The sequence below is a fragment of the Gossypium arboreum genome, chromosome 2 (genome assembly GCF_025698485.1).
Source record: "Gossypium arboreum isolate Shixiya-1 chromosome 2, ASM2569848v2, whole genome shotgun sequence".
NCBI classification, from domain to species: Eukaryota; Viridiplantae; Streptophyta; class Magnoliopsida; order Malvales; family Malvaceae; genus Gossypium; species Gossypium arboreum.
In genome coordinates, this window is record NC_069071.1 from 113136493 (window position 1) to 113152049 (window position 15557).

The window sequence follows — 15557 nt, forward strand, 5'->3', positions numbered from 1 at the left end:
TTACCTAAAAAATCAGCAGACAAGTTGAATTGCAAGGACTATTCGGTAATTTTACTTTTTCTCCGGTTATCCTCGGTTTTATTCAAATATTGATCTATATAATAATTCAATTCAATTTATCAATTTCAAACAGTTTATAATAGTCTACTAAATGTATAAATTAGCTTAATTTTCATTTTTCGAATGTTCCTAAAGTTTTAAATTTTATTTAATTTAGTCATTAAAACCGAAATTGTCATAACTTTCAAATTTGAGTTTCAATTTCAAAATCGCTCTTAATTTCATCCTTCTACAGCCTTCTATTATCTATAATTATAGAAATTTAACATCAATTTCGAAATTCTTGCACTATAGTCCCTATGTTCAAAAACTAACAATCAAACTTTACAAATTAGTCATTTTCCATAGCTAAGTTTAAAATCTAAAAAATTAACATCAATTTCATCAGTCATTCAACAATGAAAACTTTTTAAAACTTTAATAGTTTTGAAAAATAATGTTTGGATTAACTAAATCGAGCTTCCACAATCTCAAAAACATAAAATTTCTCAAAAACGGACTTTAAATCCCTTACCATACAAGGGGGATTGTTTGAAAGCTTCGACCTCGCCTTTTCTTTCTTTAAAATCGGTGGAGATGATGAAACATGAAAAGAAATGGCTTTGTTTCTTTTCATTTCATGTTTTTTAAATAAAATAATAATATAATTATAATAATAACATTATTTACATAAAAAAATCACCTAACCGTCCACTACCTTCCAAAATGGGCTAATTGCCCTTTTAAATCTTGATTTAATTACTATTTTAGTTCTTTATCAATTAAAAATCTATAGTGATTGAACTTTTACCACTTTTACAATTTAATTCTTATACCTTAATTAACTACTCGATTGACAAAATTAGAGGGTAAAACTTTAATTAAACCTTATACTAACCTCGTAAATATAAAATAATAATATTTAAGGACTCACTCATCGAAAACGGGGTTTCGAAACCACTGTTTTCGACACCACTGACTTTTGAGTTGTTACAAGGTGTACAGGATCAAATATGAGCCTTGAAGGATCAAAACAACTCAAAACAAGGGAGGAACCCTGTTCTACCGTATATGTATCAGTACAAGTGGGGAGATATACCAATACATCTCCTTGCTACTATAGTAGTTGACACACTGCTTGACTTGTTGTGTTACAATTGGGCCCAAATATCGATACCTCTATGCCGTGACCTAAAAGTTGCCTTAAAACTGACTTTTTTGACCCATAACAACTTCATACCAAAACCTTGACTTAGAGAACTCAAAAATTAAGTTTAAAATATCAAAAACACATACCATGACACTTTCAAACATGATGAACATATCAATATTCATCTTAAGACATGCTCATCATTTAGACTTACATGTAATCAATAAATAACCATCATTTACACCATGTTAATGTTTCATTCAAGTGCTCCCAAACATCACACAAAAAAAAACTCTCATAGTAACCTATACTTAGGTACATGCTAAGCCATTAACTAATTCAAAAAGAACATTACATTGATTTGATTGAGCTGAGGAGTAAGCCTTTAAATACTATGTCGATTTCACGAGCGTGTGGTAGGTTGTTTCGATTTCACAAGATTACACACCGAACAAAAGAAAATCACAATTTTTAGATTTTTAGGGCATTCTAAGACATATATATGACAAAAAAAAGAAGAAGATAGAAGTGAGCTGTCAAAGAATATTAAAAAAAAAACTTGAAAAATATCATTGAAGCCGATTTTTTGAAGCAGATTTCCATCAAGATTGAAGATTCTCAATTTATTTCTTAGGAAGTTATCATGAGTTTCTTTATTTTTTCGATTAGATTGTATCTTGAATGTTTCTATTGTCAAGCATAAACTAATTTTCTAAATACCTAGGGGAGATGAACCCTATGATGGATTATGTCATTTAATTTTTATTTTATGTAATAAATACTTTGTTTCTTATTCTCAATTATGTGTGCTTAATTCTTAGTTTAATATTTCTAGAGTATTGATCCATATTCGATATGCTTAAATCGGTGGTTGAATAAATTCTATTTAAGAGTAGATCTTGCGCAATTGAGAGGAGTTGCATACAATCCTAAAAATAAGATGATATAAATCTACCGAATTAGAGTCAAATCTTTGGAAAATCCATAACATGAGTTAATCCGATAATAGAGTTTTAATTAGAAATAATTTCAATTAATCAACTTAGGGTCAGAGTTGCTCTTATGCTTGAAAGAGATATTACCATAATTTAGGGATTTTTACGGTCAAGGTGCTAAGTAAAAGAAATTGTGTAATTTAGATTGATAGTGACAGATAAAATCTAGACGAATTATTTCCTGAGTATTGTTTTGCTTCTTGGTTGTTAATCAACTATTTTTCTATTTTTTTTATTGTGTTCGTTAATTAATTAAATTAATTCATTTTAGTATTTAAATCAATCATTCGAATTATTCGATTAAATAATAAAAAGACGATAATTACTAATACTTTCAATTTTCATGAAAATAATATATTTATTCACCATAACTATATTATTAATTAATTGGTGTAATTCTCTAAATCAAATTCCTAGTTATTTTCGTCGCATATCATTACTAATTTAACATTTATTACTTACTTTCCAGCTCTAATAAATAAGATCTGATTAGAACCGAGTCGATAACCGGTTGGAGAGAGCTAAAGTCAGGTAAGGATGAGGCGTGAGAAAATGAAGGCATAATGTCAGTTTTGATGGAGGCAGGTTTACGGGACCAGATGGAGACCTGTGATTGCACCTTTCCATTTCTCTCTCTCTCTCTATCTACCGCTTTCCCCCATTTTCACTTCTTGTTATTAGCCGACAAGAGTCCAGCTATTTGCCCCCCCTTTTTCTCTCCCTTTAAATTCACACACATTAGCACATATTGGTTCCATGCACCCCAAAAGTGAAGTAAAACCCCTGCACCCCCCCTTCCTTTCAGTCTGCCCCTCACGCATTGTTGCACAACCCAAAAGCCAATGTTTTAGACACTACCCTTTGTTAACTATCACTTTCCATGCTTCTTTAAGCTCACCCTTTGGTCTCTTCTGCTCTGATCGGGTCTGGTGTCTGGTCTCACTTGGTGGTCCTTTTATATATATATATATATATATTACAAACGAAGGATACTCTTTGGAATATTGGAGAGAAAGCAAAAAAGAAATGGATTGGAATGACACTTTTCGACCCTTTGTTTCACGACCAGAACCTTCTCTTAACTTCCTTTATAGTAACTATAATTATGATCAATATCCAGGTAATATATACATGTACATATATACATATATATATGTACTCACTTTCTTTTAAATCTATAAGTGTTTATGTTTCTCTTTTTTTTTTTTGGTAAGGTATGGAGATGAAGCAACATCAAGGGTTTATGGAAGTGGGTAATGAGATGGTTCTTCCAGGTTTGAATAAGAACAGCTTCAACAACAACGTTAATCAAGACAAGAAGAAGAGATTGACAAGTGATCAGTTAGACTCGTTGGAAAAGAGTTTCCAAGAAGAGATTAAGTTAGATCCCGACAGGAAAATGAAGTTGTCTAGGGAACTTGGACTTCAACCAAGACAAATCGCTGTCTGGTTCCAAAACAGACGTGCCAGATGGAAAGCTAAACAGCTTGAACGCTTGTATGATTCGCTTAAACAAGAGTTTGATGCAATCTCCAGGGAAAAACAGAAGCTTCAAGATGAGGTATGTCATTCATGTTTGATATTGGTAATAAAAAAATTTGACATAGGAAGCATTTATCACACAAATCATTAAACCCTGTCTTGGGGTTTAACCTATTTCTTAGCATATACATATATATATATATATGTAACTATGTATGTATATGGAGCAATCACTAGAATTGTTCACGAATTTTGAGATCTCCTAGTCCTTGGGTCTTGGGATATTCATTATTAAGTAAGAGATAATTTAAGATAGAAACTTTCACTAAAGAAATTAAACAATAACCCTAATTATTCCTTTTGAGTATGATACATATTACTATTATTCAAGTAAATACTTACACATATTCACATCTTATGTATAGCTTTATTCAATTTTATTTAAAATATTCGTAAAGTTGAATAAAAATCTTAAAAATATGAAAATATTTTATAGGAAAAATATATATAAATAAAAATAATGCAATATCTTATTATATGCAGGTCATAAAATTGAAAGGAATTCTAAGGGAACAAGTGACAAGGAACCAAGTCTCCACAGTTTACACCGAAATCTCCGGCGAAGAGACCGTTGAAAGCACCTCGATCCGTAGCTCGAACAAGCCGAAGATCGCCGGAAACAACCACCACCCCCACCCGGCGTGCAACTATCTTTTCAATGTAGACGAGTATAACCCAGTTTCATCCCCTTATTGGGGTACTGTTCAACTGCCTTCTTATCCCTAATAAGCTAATTAGTGACTTAAATTAATCTTTAATTAGATAACTAGCTTTAGCTTAATTAGTGTTTTGTTTGTAAGATGAGGGAAGATATGTAGTTGTTGAAAGCCATTGTTGAAGGGCTGACATAACATTAATGAGTAATATATATCATATGTATTGTATGTACTAAACTGTTTTAAAAGGTCAAAAGGCTGCTTTAATGAATATTGGATCAAGTGCTTGAAGTACCTTTTTTTTTTCTTGAATAAGGCTGAATTTTTGTTTCTTTTTGTTTTTATAATTTTTTTCTCGTTTATTGTGCTATTTTTGGAAATTTGAATGAATACTTTGGTGAGAAAAAAGTGTAAATTTTGAAATTTATGAAAATATAATCTATCTTATTATTATACTTAAAATTAAAATCTTTTTACATAAAAGTAATGTAGATTAGTTAATAAATGGTTTGACGGTAAAAGTATTATGGAGGTTCTTGTATTAAGAGTTGAATTGCATTTTACCCCTTTACTTAAAAATGGGTAAGTTAATTCCTGTACATTAGATTAAAGAGCAAACCGATCATTCTGTTAAAAGAATACATAATTTTTTATTGTTAACTACTAATGTGTTGTGTGTCCGCGAAAATTTATAGTAAGTATGAATTCTCTCAATTTATATCTTATCATACGATCCGAATTCAAACAAGCAGACAGCAGTAGGTCATCACTTAACAGTAAAAATGAAAGGAATTTGGAATTTTTAAAAGGACTCGCTCGCTCTTTGATCCAGTCTAAAAAAATTAATTTACCCATTTTTAAATTAAAAAATAAAATACAATCTAATTTTTAATACAAAAGTCCTCATAATACTTTACCATGATTTGATACAAAATAACAAAATATATATAAAATAAAAAAAATTCTAAAAATTAGCAAAAGTGAGTCATAACTCCTATAATTTATGTTAGTAATGATCCAACTTCATTGTCTTTTCGCCCAAACATATCGACACTTCTATTGTCTTTTCGAAAGACATGAAAATATAGTCTTCCTTATAACTTAGACCGAAGTTAACAATCAAATAACAACTCGGATAATAAATCTATTAGACTCAAGTGAGTTTATCCAATGTTTAAAATCGAGGTTTAATCTACAAATTCGCCCATGTGAGTGTAATATGTGTATGTAGAATTTATACTATAAAAAACCAATCAAATAAATAATAATAATATTGTTGTGAATAAATTAAATGGATGTTTACAATATTATTAAATGAAGTAATTAAGAAAATTTAATTCATTAAATGTAAATGAGTTTATAAATAGCACATTCTAAATGAAAATTAGACAATGAAAATTCTCCGTATTTTTCACCCACTTTTTATTTATTATTATTGTTTTATTAATTTTTCTATAACAAATATCACATTTGATGCCTGTATCTAAGGTGGTATATGAATTTTCATAAATTGTTTAATATGGTACATAAATTATCAATATATATTTTATTATGATACTTGTTATAACATGTTAGTAGATAGTTAAACCAATCAATGAAAACTCGATACAAAATTTTGCATTATCCAGGCAAACTTAATAGTTTGAGTACTACATTAAGTATTTTCACAATACAAATATCAGACATTTTATGAAAGAAGACGTATCAAATACTAAATTTTAAAAAATTAGGAGAAATAACCAATATTGAATTTGAATTTAGATAATAAACTAAACTCAAGTACCAAATATTAATCCCTTTTAGCTTAATTGGGTTTTTTAATATATTATTTAATTAATGTATTTAAAAATTTTAATACAAATTGAGTACAAAATCCTACTATTTGAACAAAATTCAAAATTTAAATCTAGAATTGAGCTTCCTTATTTGAAATGGATTCAACAAATTGATCAAAAACTGACCAAAGTATCAATCCAGATAAAATCAAGCAATTAAACTTGGTACAAGACCAAGTATGCATGGATGAAAAAGTATAAATTCAAAATCCATAAAAGCACTTCATCACAAAACTTCAACACTGGGTTCATAGTATAGGATCAAGCATAAATGCAAAAACATCATGGCCATCAATGCCATTAAGTCCATAAAATTGGCTTCAAAATAAACATACTAACCCTATTTTTTTCTGGCTAGGGAAAAACAGATAATAACTTTAACAACTTAACGCTTTCCGCCACCGCCACCGAGCTTGGGGCCTTTCGGTGCTCCACCCTTTGGAACATTACCCTTGCCCTGAGTCTTTTGTTGCTTTGCCGCTACTTCTGCTTTCTTTGCCTTCTTTTCATCCTTAGTTTTCTTGATTCTTTCCTTGATTTCTCTGCAAAATTAAGATAAATATACAGAATATTTCCCATAAATACAAAGCTTAATACATGTGAAAATCAGTGATGAAAAAGATGGACACACACCGGAGAGCAGCTTCCCTGGCAGCATCACGGACTTCGGGTTTCTCACTTCTCTTCTTCTGGATAACCTCTAAGGTGGCACCAACAATGGATCGGGAGTAAGGCTTCTTGGCTGCACGTCTTCTCTTCTTCACGGCCTCTTGGGCAATATCCTAAATGCAAGTAAACATGGACATAGATAAATGATACGGCACAAAAATGATAAAATATAAACGGTAGCAATTTCTAATTCAATCAACTAATCATTTAACCTTGCCCCAACTTTTATCGTATCAATGAGACATAGAGGAGATGCACAAATTTGCTCAAAAGTTACAAACTCGATATAATTACTTCAAATGCAGAAATTTTCTATATAAACTCGGATTTGCAACATTGAGACTGACCTTCTTATGCTGCTTCCTATACATGGCTGTCCATGTAAGTTTTGAAGGCTTCAAACGGTTGTGGAAGTACCTCTTGCATTTCGAATTGGAAAAGAGGAAAACCTAAAAGAATCAATGAAGATGATTATTCGTTACAAACACAACAAAATAATATTAACTGCTTCAAATCATAACACAATGAAAATTCACCTGCGAATCTCCACGAACAAATCTGATGCCTTTCCCAGGGTATATCTTGGCACCACTAAATCGGCAAAGCTCCGTCCTAACATGCCAACATCACACAGTTTAGTAATGCAAGAGCATCGATAGATAACAACAATTTCCACAAGGTAATTTTAAACTGAATCTAACGTATCCGACACACGAGCCTAATCTTTCACTCGATTATTACTTAATTTGCAGTTGAAATGAACACTAGCAATTTTCAAAGTAACATAAGCTGCAAAAATTTCGATGCCAGAACTAAACTAAAACTCCAATTCCACTCTCATAACCCAAAATTAATTACATTTCCTGTTTCCATCAGATATTTTAGTAGCCAATCAATCTATTTTATTTGCTTTCATTGATTCAAAGCATTTAGCTTCATTAACTTATCAAATAGTATATTAAAATTAACCGATTTAAAGTATAATAATACTTCAAAAACAGAAATTTCTGGCTTAATGTTCTGACTAAAATCAATGAACATGAAACCTTCAATCACATTTCCAAAATCAAATCAAATCAAAAGCAGATCCGGGTATAAACGGTTGTTTTTCCATAATGAAATGTAATTTTTTTTTTAAGATCAGATCATTAAATTTCGATTAACGAACAATTTCAAAGAAAAACGAAATAGAGAAGAAACGTACTTGAGAACCATGGCTGCTGCTGCTGCTCTGTTCCTTTGTTATGGAAACCCTAGAAACCCTAGCGGGCGTTGCTATGTATGTATATAAGGGTTTCGTATAATCGGCCCTTATATCGTTTTAAAATTACGAATTACCCATCGCTGAGAGGGCTTGCTAATGGATGGGTAACTGGAAATGGACCAAGCCCAATATCTTAAAACAATTTTTTTCTTTATTTTAATGTTAATAAAATGGGTTTGCAACCAAGGTTACTAAACTATCAGTACGTTTACATTTTGATCACTTAACTTCAAAATATTTCATTTAAGTCATTAAACTATTCGGAAATTATTATTTAAGTCATTGAGTTATTAAGTTTTTTTTTTTAAGTCTGGCTAGCAAACTCTAAGCAGCTTCGATGACTAATACAATGGATCAGTACTTATTAAAGAGTAGAAAAACATACCTTAGATCCAAGTTGATCTGACGGTTAATGTTGAAGATCAAAGAAAAAAATTGTTTGAATTTTAGTTCGTAAATTTGTGGCATGTAAAGTTGTTTCATGAAATACAATTTGAAACTGTAGAAGAAAAGGGAAAAAAATAACTTTTAATTAGTGCAGGTGATTAGAGAATGTCATACAACAGCGATTTTACAAACTCAATAATTTAAATAAAAATTTTCGAATAGTTCAATAACCATTTTGTAACTTTTTAAAGTTAATTGACTAAAATGTAAACTTACTAATAGTTTAATGATAATGGTGTAATTTACTTATATTAAAATTTTTTTGAATAATCTCATCATAAGTTCTATATCTGCTCTTGTTGACATAATGTCTAAAACTACTTATAACCTCTCTCCAACCTATAATATATGAGGATAATATGCTTTAACATACTCGAACCTACGTCTTACTACATTGACAATAATATTCATACGAATTAAATTAAAATTCAATTGGTTAAATTTTATTATTTAATAAATATATATATATTTTAACTTCACAAGCATATCATTAGTCTCCCTGTAGATATAGGGAAAAAAAATACCACTAATGAGATAATTATCCTTTAGAATTACTATTAAAATGATACACGGCCGATATTATTGAGAATTCCCTACCTTGACTGGAATCTCAATTATTAAATTATTAAATATTTTGAGAAGATGGCGATGACACCTCACTCAGCTAATCTCATCATCACGAAGGATCCAAGCCCCTTCTTAAACGCCACTTGTTAAAATTTAAGGTAAATTACATTCATGATCATTCAGCTATTAGAAAATTTACACTTTAGTCACTTGATTTTTTTTTTATAAGTTGCTTACGGGAATTAGATGTGGGGATGAGTAATTTTACAATTTAATCACTTAACTATTAGTAATTGTACAAGTTGGTCATTGATTATTAGTAAATTCGTAATTTACACATTTGTCACTTAATCTTTGCACTGTTACTCCCTAAGTTGATAATCCAAACAATATTGACAACAATTCAAAGCCACAATCAAAGAAAACAAAAATACAAAGAAAGAAAGAAAGAAATTATCTTATTTCAATAAGCCCCCAAATAAGACCTATAAAAGGAAAAGGATATGATAAAATCATGGAAAAGGGAATCAAAATATTGAAAAATGAGACTCACACGTATCGAATTTAGTCAAGAGTTAGTTGGAGAATTCCAAGCAACGAGTCTCAATCCAAAAGGTCAAGGAGAAAGTCTCATTGAAAAAAGGAACATATTAGAATTAGGTGGTCATCTGACGAAGATGGAAAGAGATCGAAGAGCTTCTTCATTAGGGCTTTGAGTTTAAATTAGTGAAGATTCAAACTATTTTAAGAAAAATTAAACCATAAGGTTAAAAGAGAAGGAAAAAGCTTTGGTTCAGTGTGTTTCTTGGTTGGAAGAGAAGGCTGGAAGATGACAAGATTATTGAAATATAACTACGATGGAGTGACCTTGGGTGTGCTTTAGTGATAAACTTGTAATTTTTTTGAAATTGAGTGACCATAGTGTAAATTTACTTAGTTTACCTTTTGATGAGTAGTGAGTTAACAATTGTCATAGCAACTTAAATGTAGAGTGACTTCAATGATAACTTTTGAATAGTTTAGTCTTTTCAAAATTAAATGATCAAAGTGTAAACTCAGTAATAGCTAAGTGACCTTACATGAAATTTAGCCTAAAATTTTAAAACAAGTTTAAGAGGAGGATCGTAAAATCAATAAAAAGGAAAAGAAAAACGCCAAGTTTCAAAGTCCCTCTCTCCGGGGGAATTAACAGTAACACTCCCGCACATTTTCTTTTTCTGAATTAAATTTTCCTTCAATCCAAACAGAAAAAAAAAGAGGAAATTTCCTTTCTCTTTCTTTAACAGTAGTTACAAGATCTACTAATCCAGCTGAATTTAAACGAAGAACTGTTGATTATTTTTTTGGTAAAAAAATAGTTTTTATTTTTTAGATTTGGAAGAGAAGGAATGGGGGACAAGAAGGAGGAAGAAGAGTGGAGTGGAAGTGAGAGTAGCGATATCACGTCGGAAGACGAAGGAACGGAAGATTACCGGCGGGGCGGTTACCACGCTGTGAGAATCGGCGACACTTTCAAGGACGGACGTTACGTTGTGCAAAGCAAGCTCGGTTGGGGCCATTTCTCCACCGTTTGGCTCGCTTGGGACACTCAGCTCTCTGTACATCTCTCTAGCTTTATCTTACTCTATTTCTGTACTTGTTCAGCTTAATTACGACATCGTTTAGTAAATCTGTGTACTTTATTCGAGAAGTTAGCTGCTGGCTTTTTAGCTGTAGTTCTTTTTGTTTCTTTCAGTAGTCAATCTTGTAGTTGAAGTAATTTATCTGAAAAAAAAAAAAAAAGCAAATTATTCCTCTTTATTTTTTAGCAATATTTTGATTTGACTTGATGTTTAGAAATATACAAGAGGGAATATGCAAGACTATAAGAATCATAAAACAGTGGAAAATCAATAGGAAATTTAATTTATTCTTTTTTAATAGTTAACTTGCTTTTCTTTATGTTGGATTTTAATAATTCGCTGTTGTTTTTGTTTTTGTTTTTTAAATTACAGCGTTATATAGCTTTGAAAGTACAGAAAAGTGCAAAGCATTATACTGAGGCAGCAATGGATGAGATAACCATCTTACAACAGATTGCGGATGGGGATAAAGAAGATAAAAAATGTGTAGTGAAGCTTTTAGATCATTTTAAGCATTCAGGTCCAAATGGACAGCATGTTTGTATGGTGTTTGAATACTTGGGTGATAATCTTTTGACGCTCATCAAGTACTCTGATTATCGTGGAATGCCTATTCATAGGGTTAAGGAGATATGTTTCCATATTTTAGCGGGGTTAGATTACTTGCATAGGGAGCTTTCCATTATACACACTGATCTGAAGCCTGAAAATATTTTACTCCTGTCGATGATAGATCCGTCTAAGGATCCGAGAAAGTCAGGCACCCCTCTTGTCCTTCCTAATAACAAGGACAAGACGTTGCTGGACTCTTTAAAGTCCACTAATGGGGACTTGAGTAGAAATCAAAAGAAAAAGATTCGTAGAAAGGCTAAGCGAGCGGCTCAAGGGTGTGTGGAGAAGGAAGTTTCTGCAGCTGCCAATATGGATCCTGAAACGTCTGGTGCAGCTGAGTCATCTCTGAGTGAATACACAAATGTCGATTCTATTGAAGAACGTCCCGCTTGTTCTAGTAATGCCAATAGCTTGTCCGATGCTGATACTACCAAGGATACTGGTCAAGCAAGTGTAGGTAATAAGAGAGGAAGCCGCTCGATGAGGAGGAAACTGTTGGCATCAGTTGACTTAAAGTGCAAATTAGTTGACTTTGGTAATGCATGTTGGACATATAAACAGTTTACTAATGATATTCAGACAAGACAGTATAGATGTCCGGAGGTGATACTAGGATCTAAGTATTCTACGTCAGCAGATCTTTGGTCATTTGCATGCATTTGTTTTGAGCTTGCGACGGGTGATGTACTCTTTGATCCTCATAGTGGTGATAACTTCGACAGAGATGAGGTATTTTATTTACAAAGCTCGTATCTGTTTTATGTTTGTCTTGGCACTGCATATGATTGATGTTTTTTTTAATGGTCTCTCTTATATACTTTTCTTATTCATGCTATTGAAAATGGGGTTGGGGGGATGGGGGATTTTCTTTGGAGTCATCATTAATACGATAATCTTATTCCTTTGATTTAGTTCCCGGCTGAAATCCTGTAATATGTTATTAAGGGGACACAGTACTACTGTGTTAGGTTACTGTTTTGTAGAAGGATAGAAAATGAGAAGAGTGAAAATAATAGAGGTGTTTTGTTTCTTCACTTTTGGAGGGATTTATAAAGTTTAATGGTGGGAAATCTTTCATCGTGCATATTCACGGTAAAAGTATCATGGAAGCCCTTGTACGAAGAGTCGGATTGCGTTTTTGCTTCCTCTACTAAAAAAGGGCAAATTAGTCCATATACGTTAGATCAAAGAGCAAATTGGTCCTTCTTTTACATATTCCATGTATTTCTACTATTAAAAACTGGTCCTTATACTTCAGAATGAGGTACATGTGGCATGCCACATGTAACTGTTTGGTTATTCTATCAGTCACGCCAGTTTTTAACAGTAGAAACAGATGAAATTTTTAAAAGAAATGATTAGTTTTTTCTTTGATCTAATATACAGGTACTAGGTGGCAAAATGCAATCTGATTATTAGTATAAGGGCCTCTATGGTACCCTTACCGTCTATTTATTTATATTTTCATTTATTTGTTATACTTCACCTTCTTCACTTCTTTTAATCCAAGATACTTTAAATTCTGGTGTTTATTTCCACTGTGTTGTAACCTTAAGTTAGTATTTAGTGTCCTTGTTATTTAGACTTGGGTGTGATGGTTGGATAAGGATAAGTCAGATATAAGTATGTTCAATTTTTTTTTTTTTCTTCTATTCATTTTGGATATGGCTCTCCATATCTATGGCCCAATATGTATTGGACACATGTATTCCAAGAAATAAAGAGTTGGAGGAGTATACTTTAGTATTATATTATTGGAAATGATAGCTGAGCAGAATGTAAGCTATTCATGAGCCCAATATGTATGCATGTACCTATGTCTGCATATGTATACACATATTTTGGCAGCATTGTAGAGTTTATCTTATGTTGTGCTTAGGCATGAGTTCCATTAAAAAAAAGTACGCTATTCATGTTTGAGATAAAAGTTGAATGATCAATACGGTCTTTTTTTCTGATCTAAATGGTTTGAAATGCCTGTATTTTTGCTTCCTTTTTCTGGACCCTGAACTCAATTTCATAAGAATAACATTTTTTGGTGTACGTTTATAAGCTTATGATGGTGCAAGGATATTGTTTTCGAACACTATAATTGAAGAGTGTTCCTTACTTTGGTTATGTGCTTCTATAACTTTTTTTTTTTTTTTGGTATATTTGAAGAGTAGTCACCGGTCAATGTAACTGATTCAGCTTTTAGTTTTGAAAGTGCTCACGAAGCGTTGAACATGCTAAATGGCCGAATACTATATGTGGATTACTTTTAATTGTTGTTAAATATCTAGAATTTGCCATCACAGTTTACTATATGTTAATAATAATTTTCTGTATTTTGGAATATTTATGTTATGCATATGCCTTGTATATGCATGTACCTATGTCTGCATATGTATACACATACTTTGGCAGCATTGTAGAGCTTATCTTTAGTTGTGCTTAGGCATGAGTTCCATTATAGAGGACAAATGAACTATGGAGAAAAGCTTGAACTCGAAAACTTCAAAAAATAAACGGGCTGAAAGTTATTTGTTGTACCGATGTTTTGATTCTGCTTTCATTTAAACAAGCACCGATCAAAATATATGCTTTAGATGAATGTAATGTTATTATCCCATCTGTTCAGGACCATTTAGCTTTAATGATGGAGCTTCTAGGAATGATGCCACGCAAGGTGAGACTTCTCATTTCGACCTATTAATATTTTTTTGCTTTCTTTTAAGACTCCTGCATTTCAACTTAAATCATGTATCAAATTAATGCGCAGATTGCCTTGGGTGGGCGTTATTCACGAGACTTCTTCAATCGATACGGTGACTTAAGACACATCCGTCGGTTGCGTTTCTGGCCATTGAATAAAGTCCTTATTGAAAAGTACGAGTTCAGCGAGCAAGATGCAAATGACATGACTGACTTCCTGGTTCCAATCCTTGATTTTGTGCCCGATAAACGGCCTAGTGCTGCTCAGTGCCTTGTTCATCCATGGATCGATGCTGGTCCCCGACTTTTAGAGCCATCAGGGTCTTCATCGAAAACCCAAGTAGCGGTTTCTGAGAAAAAAACGAAGGAGATGGATGATATGGAGGCGATGGAGGTTGCAATGGGGAATATTGCCATAAGTGCAGATTCTAAACATGCCAAAGATCACCAGCCTCCTTCGAAACCCTCCAACGCAGCCATTTCTTCTTCCAGGTAGGAGCTTGCCTCTTTATTTTATATATGCGTAGGCTAGTTTTGTGTCTGTATCTGTGCACGGAACATGTAATTCTTTAGAAAATATATTTTTTTTATAAAATATAACTGAAAATGAAATTACATTCATATGCACTGGAAAATTGCTATTTCTTTTAAATTAATTTTCATTTTCCAGAATGTTTTGTTTTCTTTCATCACTAGAAATAGATTGGATAAGTTATAATAATTATTATGGTGGTGTGGGAAGATAACAATAAACAAAGGTTTCAACTTTCTATCATTTTCTTTAGTTTTATTTGTCATCACTATATATTTTGGTATGTAAAAGAGTTACAAGTAAACGAATATTAAGGATACAATAAAATCCAAAGATTGTTTACCTTTTGTATCTATAAATACAATTCATCGAGCATTCAGCAGTTTATAACAAAGCTATTAATTTTTAGGTAAACTACCATGTTAGTTACTCAACTTTCATAAATTTTTATTTTGAATTTGAAAATAAAAATTTGCAATTTGAATATTGTCCTTATATAGTTTTATTATTTTAGCCATTTGTTATTAATTTTTCATTACATACTCACCAACTTTAATAAATTTTTATTTTGCTCATTTTTAGAAATAATTTTTTAAAAAAATTTTGGGCTTTTAGAGGAAATTGAGTTGTTTAGCTCTTGAGATGAAACACAAGTTTACTAAATTCTATATAAATAAATAGACCTGATCATAGGTTAGGTTGATACAAGGCATCTAAGGTCATTTTTTAGGCTTGGGTTCGGGTTTGGCCTGAAAATAGGCGAAAATTATGTTTAATGTCGGTCTAGATTTAAAATGTTAAACTTGAACTTGATCTGACCCGTTCATATTAAATTATTTTAGATTATTTTTATTATAAAATAAAATTTTAAAAACATAATACATCAAATATACTAAAATATTAAAATAAATGTTTTCCAACATATTGAAAATG

The 15557-nt window shown here is 31.7% G+C and overlaps 3 protein-coding genes across 3 annotated transcripts; 2 read left to right on the plus strand and 1 right to left on the minus strand.

Annotated features, from left to right (window-relative positions):
• The first annotated feature begins 2948 nt into the window (after window positions 1–2948).
• On the plus strand, window positions 2949–4653 carry LOC108466711 (homeobox-leucine zipper protein ATHB-22-like). Its single transcript, XM_017767086.2, has 3 exons — window positions 2949–3304; window positions 3399–3745; window positions 4210–4653. Exons 1-3 carry the CDS (start codon window positions 3211–3213, stop codon window positions 4450–4452), a joined length of 684 nt encoding a protein of 227 aa, XP_017622575.1. The 5' UTR covers window positions 2949–3210; the 3' UTR covers window positions 4453–4653.
• Window positions 4654–6415: 1762 nt separating this feature from the next.
• LOC108462723 (60S ribosomal protein L24) lies at window positions 6416–8147 on the minus strand. Its single transcript, XM_017762639.2, has 5 exons — window positions 8091–8147; window positions 7423–7498; window positions 7234–7335; window positions 6851–6999; window positions 6416–6759 (listed from the first exon to the last, which is right to left on the minus strand). The coding sequence occupies exons 1-5, from the start codon at window positions 8099–8101 to the stop codon at window positions 6603–6605; spliced, it is 495 nt and encodes a 164-aa protein (XP_017618128.1). The 5' UTR covers window positions 8102–8147; the 3' UTR covers window positions 6416–6602.
• A 2034-nt stretch (window positions 8148–10181) lies between these two features.
• LOC108467195 (uncharacterized) lies at window positions 10182–14764 on the plus strand. Its single transcript, XM_017767760.2, has 4 exons — window positions 10182–10762; window positions 11159–12127; window positions 14019–14066; window positions 14160–14764. Exons 1-4 carry the CDS (start codon window positions 10553–10555, stop codon window positions 14586–14588), a joined length of 1656 nt encoding a protein of 551 aa, XP_017623249.2. The 5' UTR covers window positions 10182–10552; the 3' UTR covers window positions 14589–14764.
• Window positions 14765–15557: the final 793 nt, after the last annotated feature.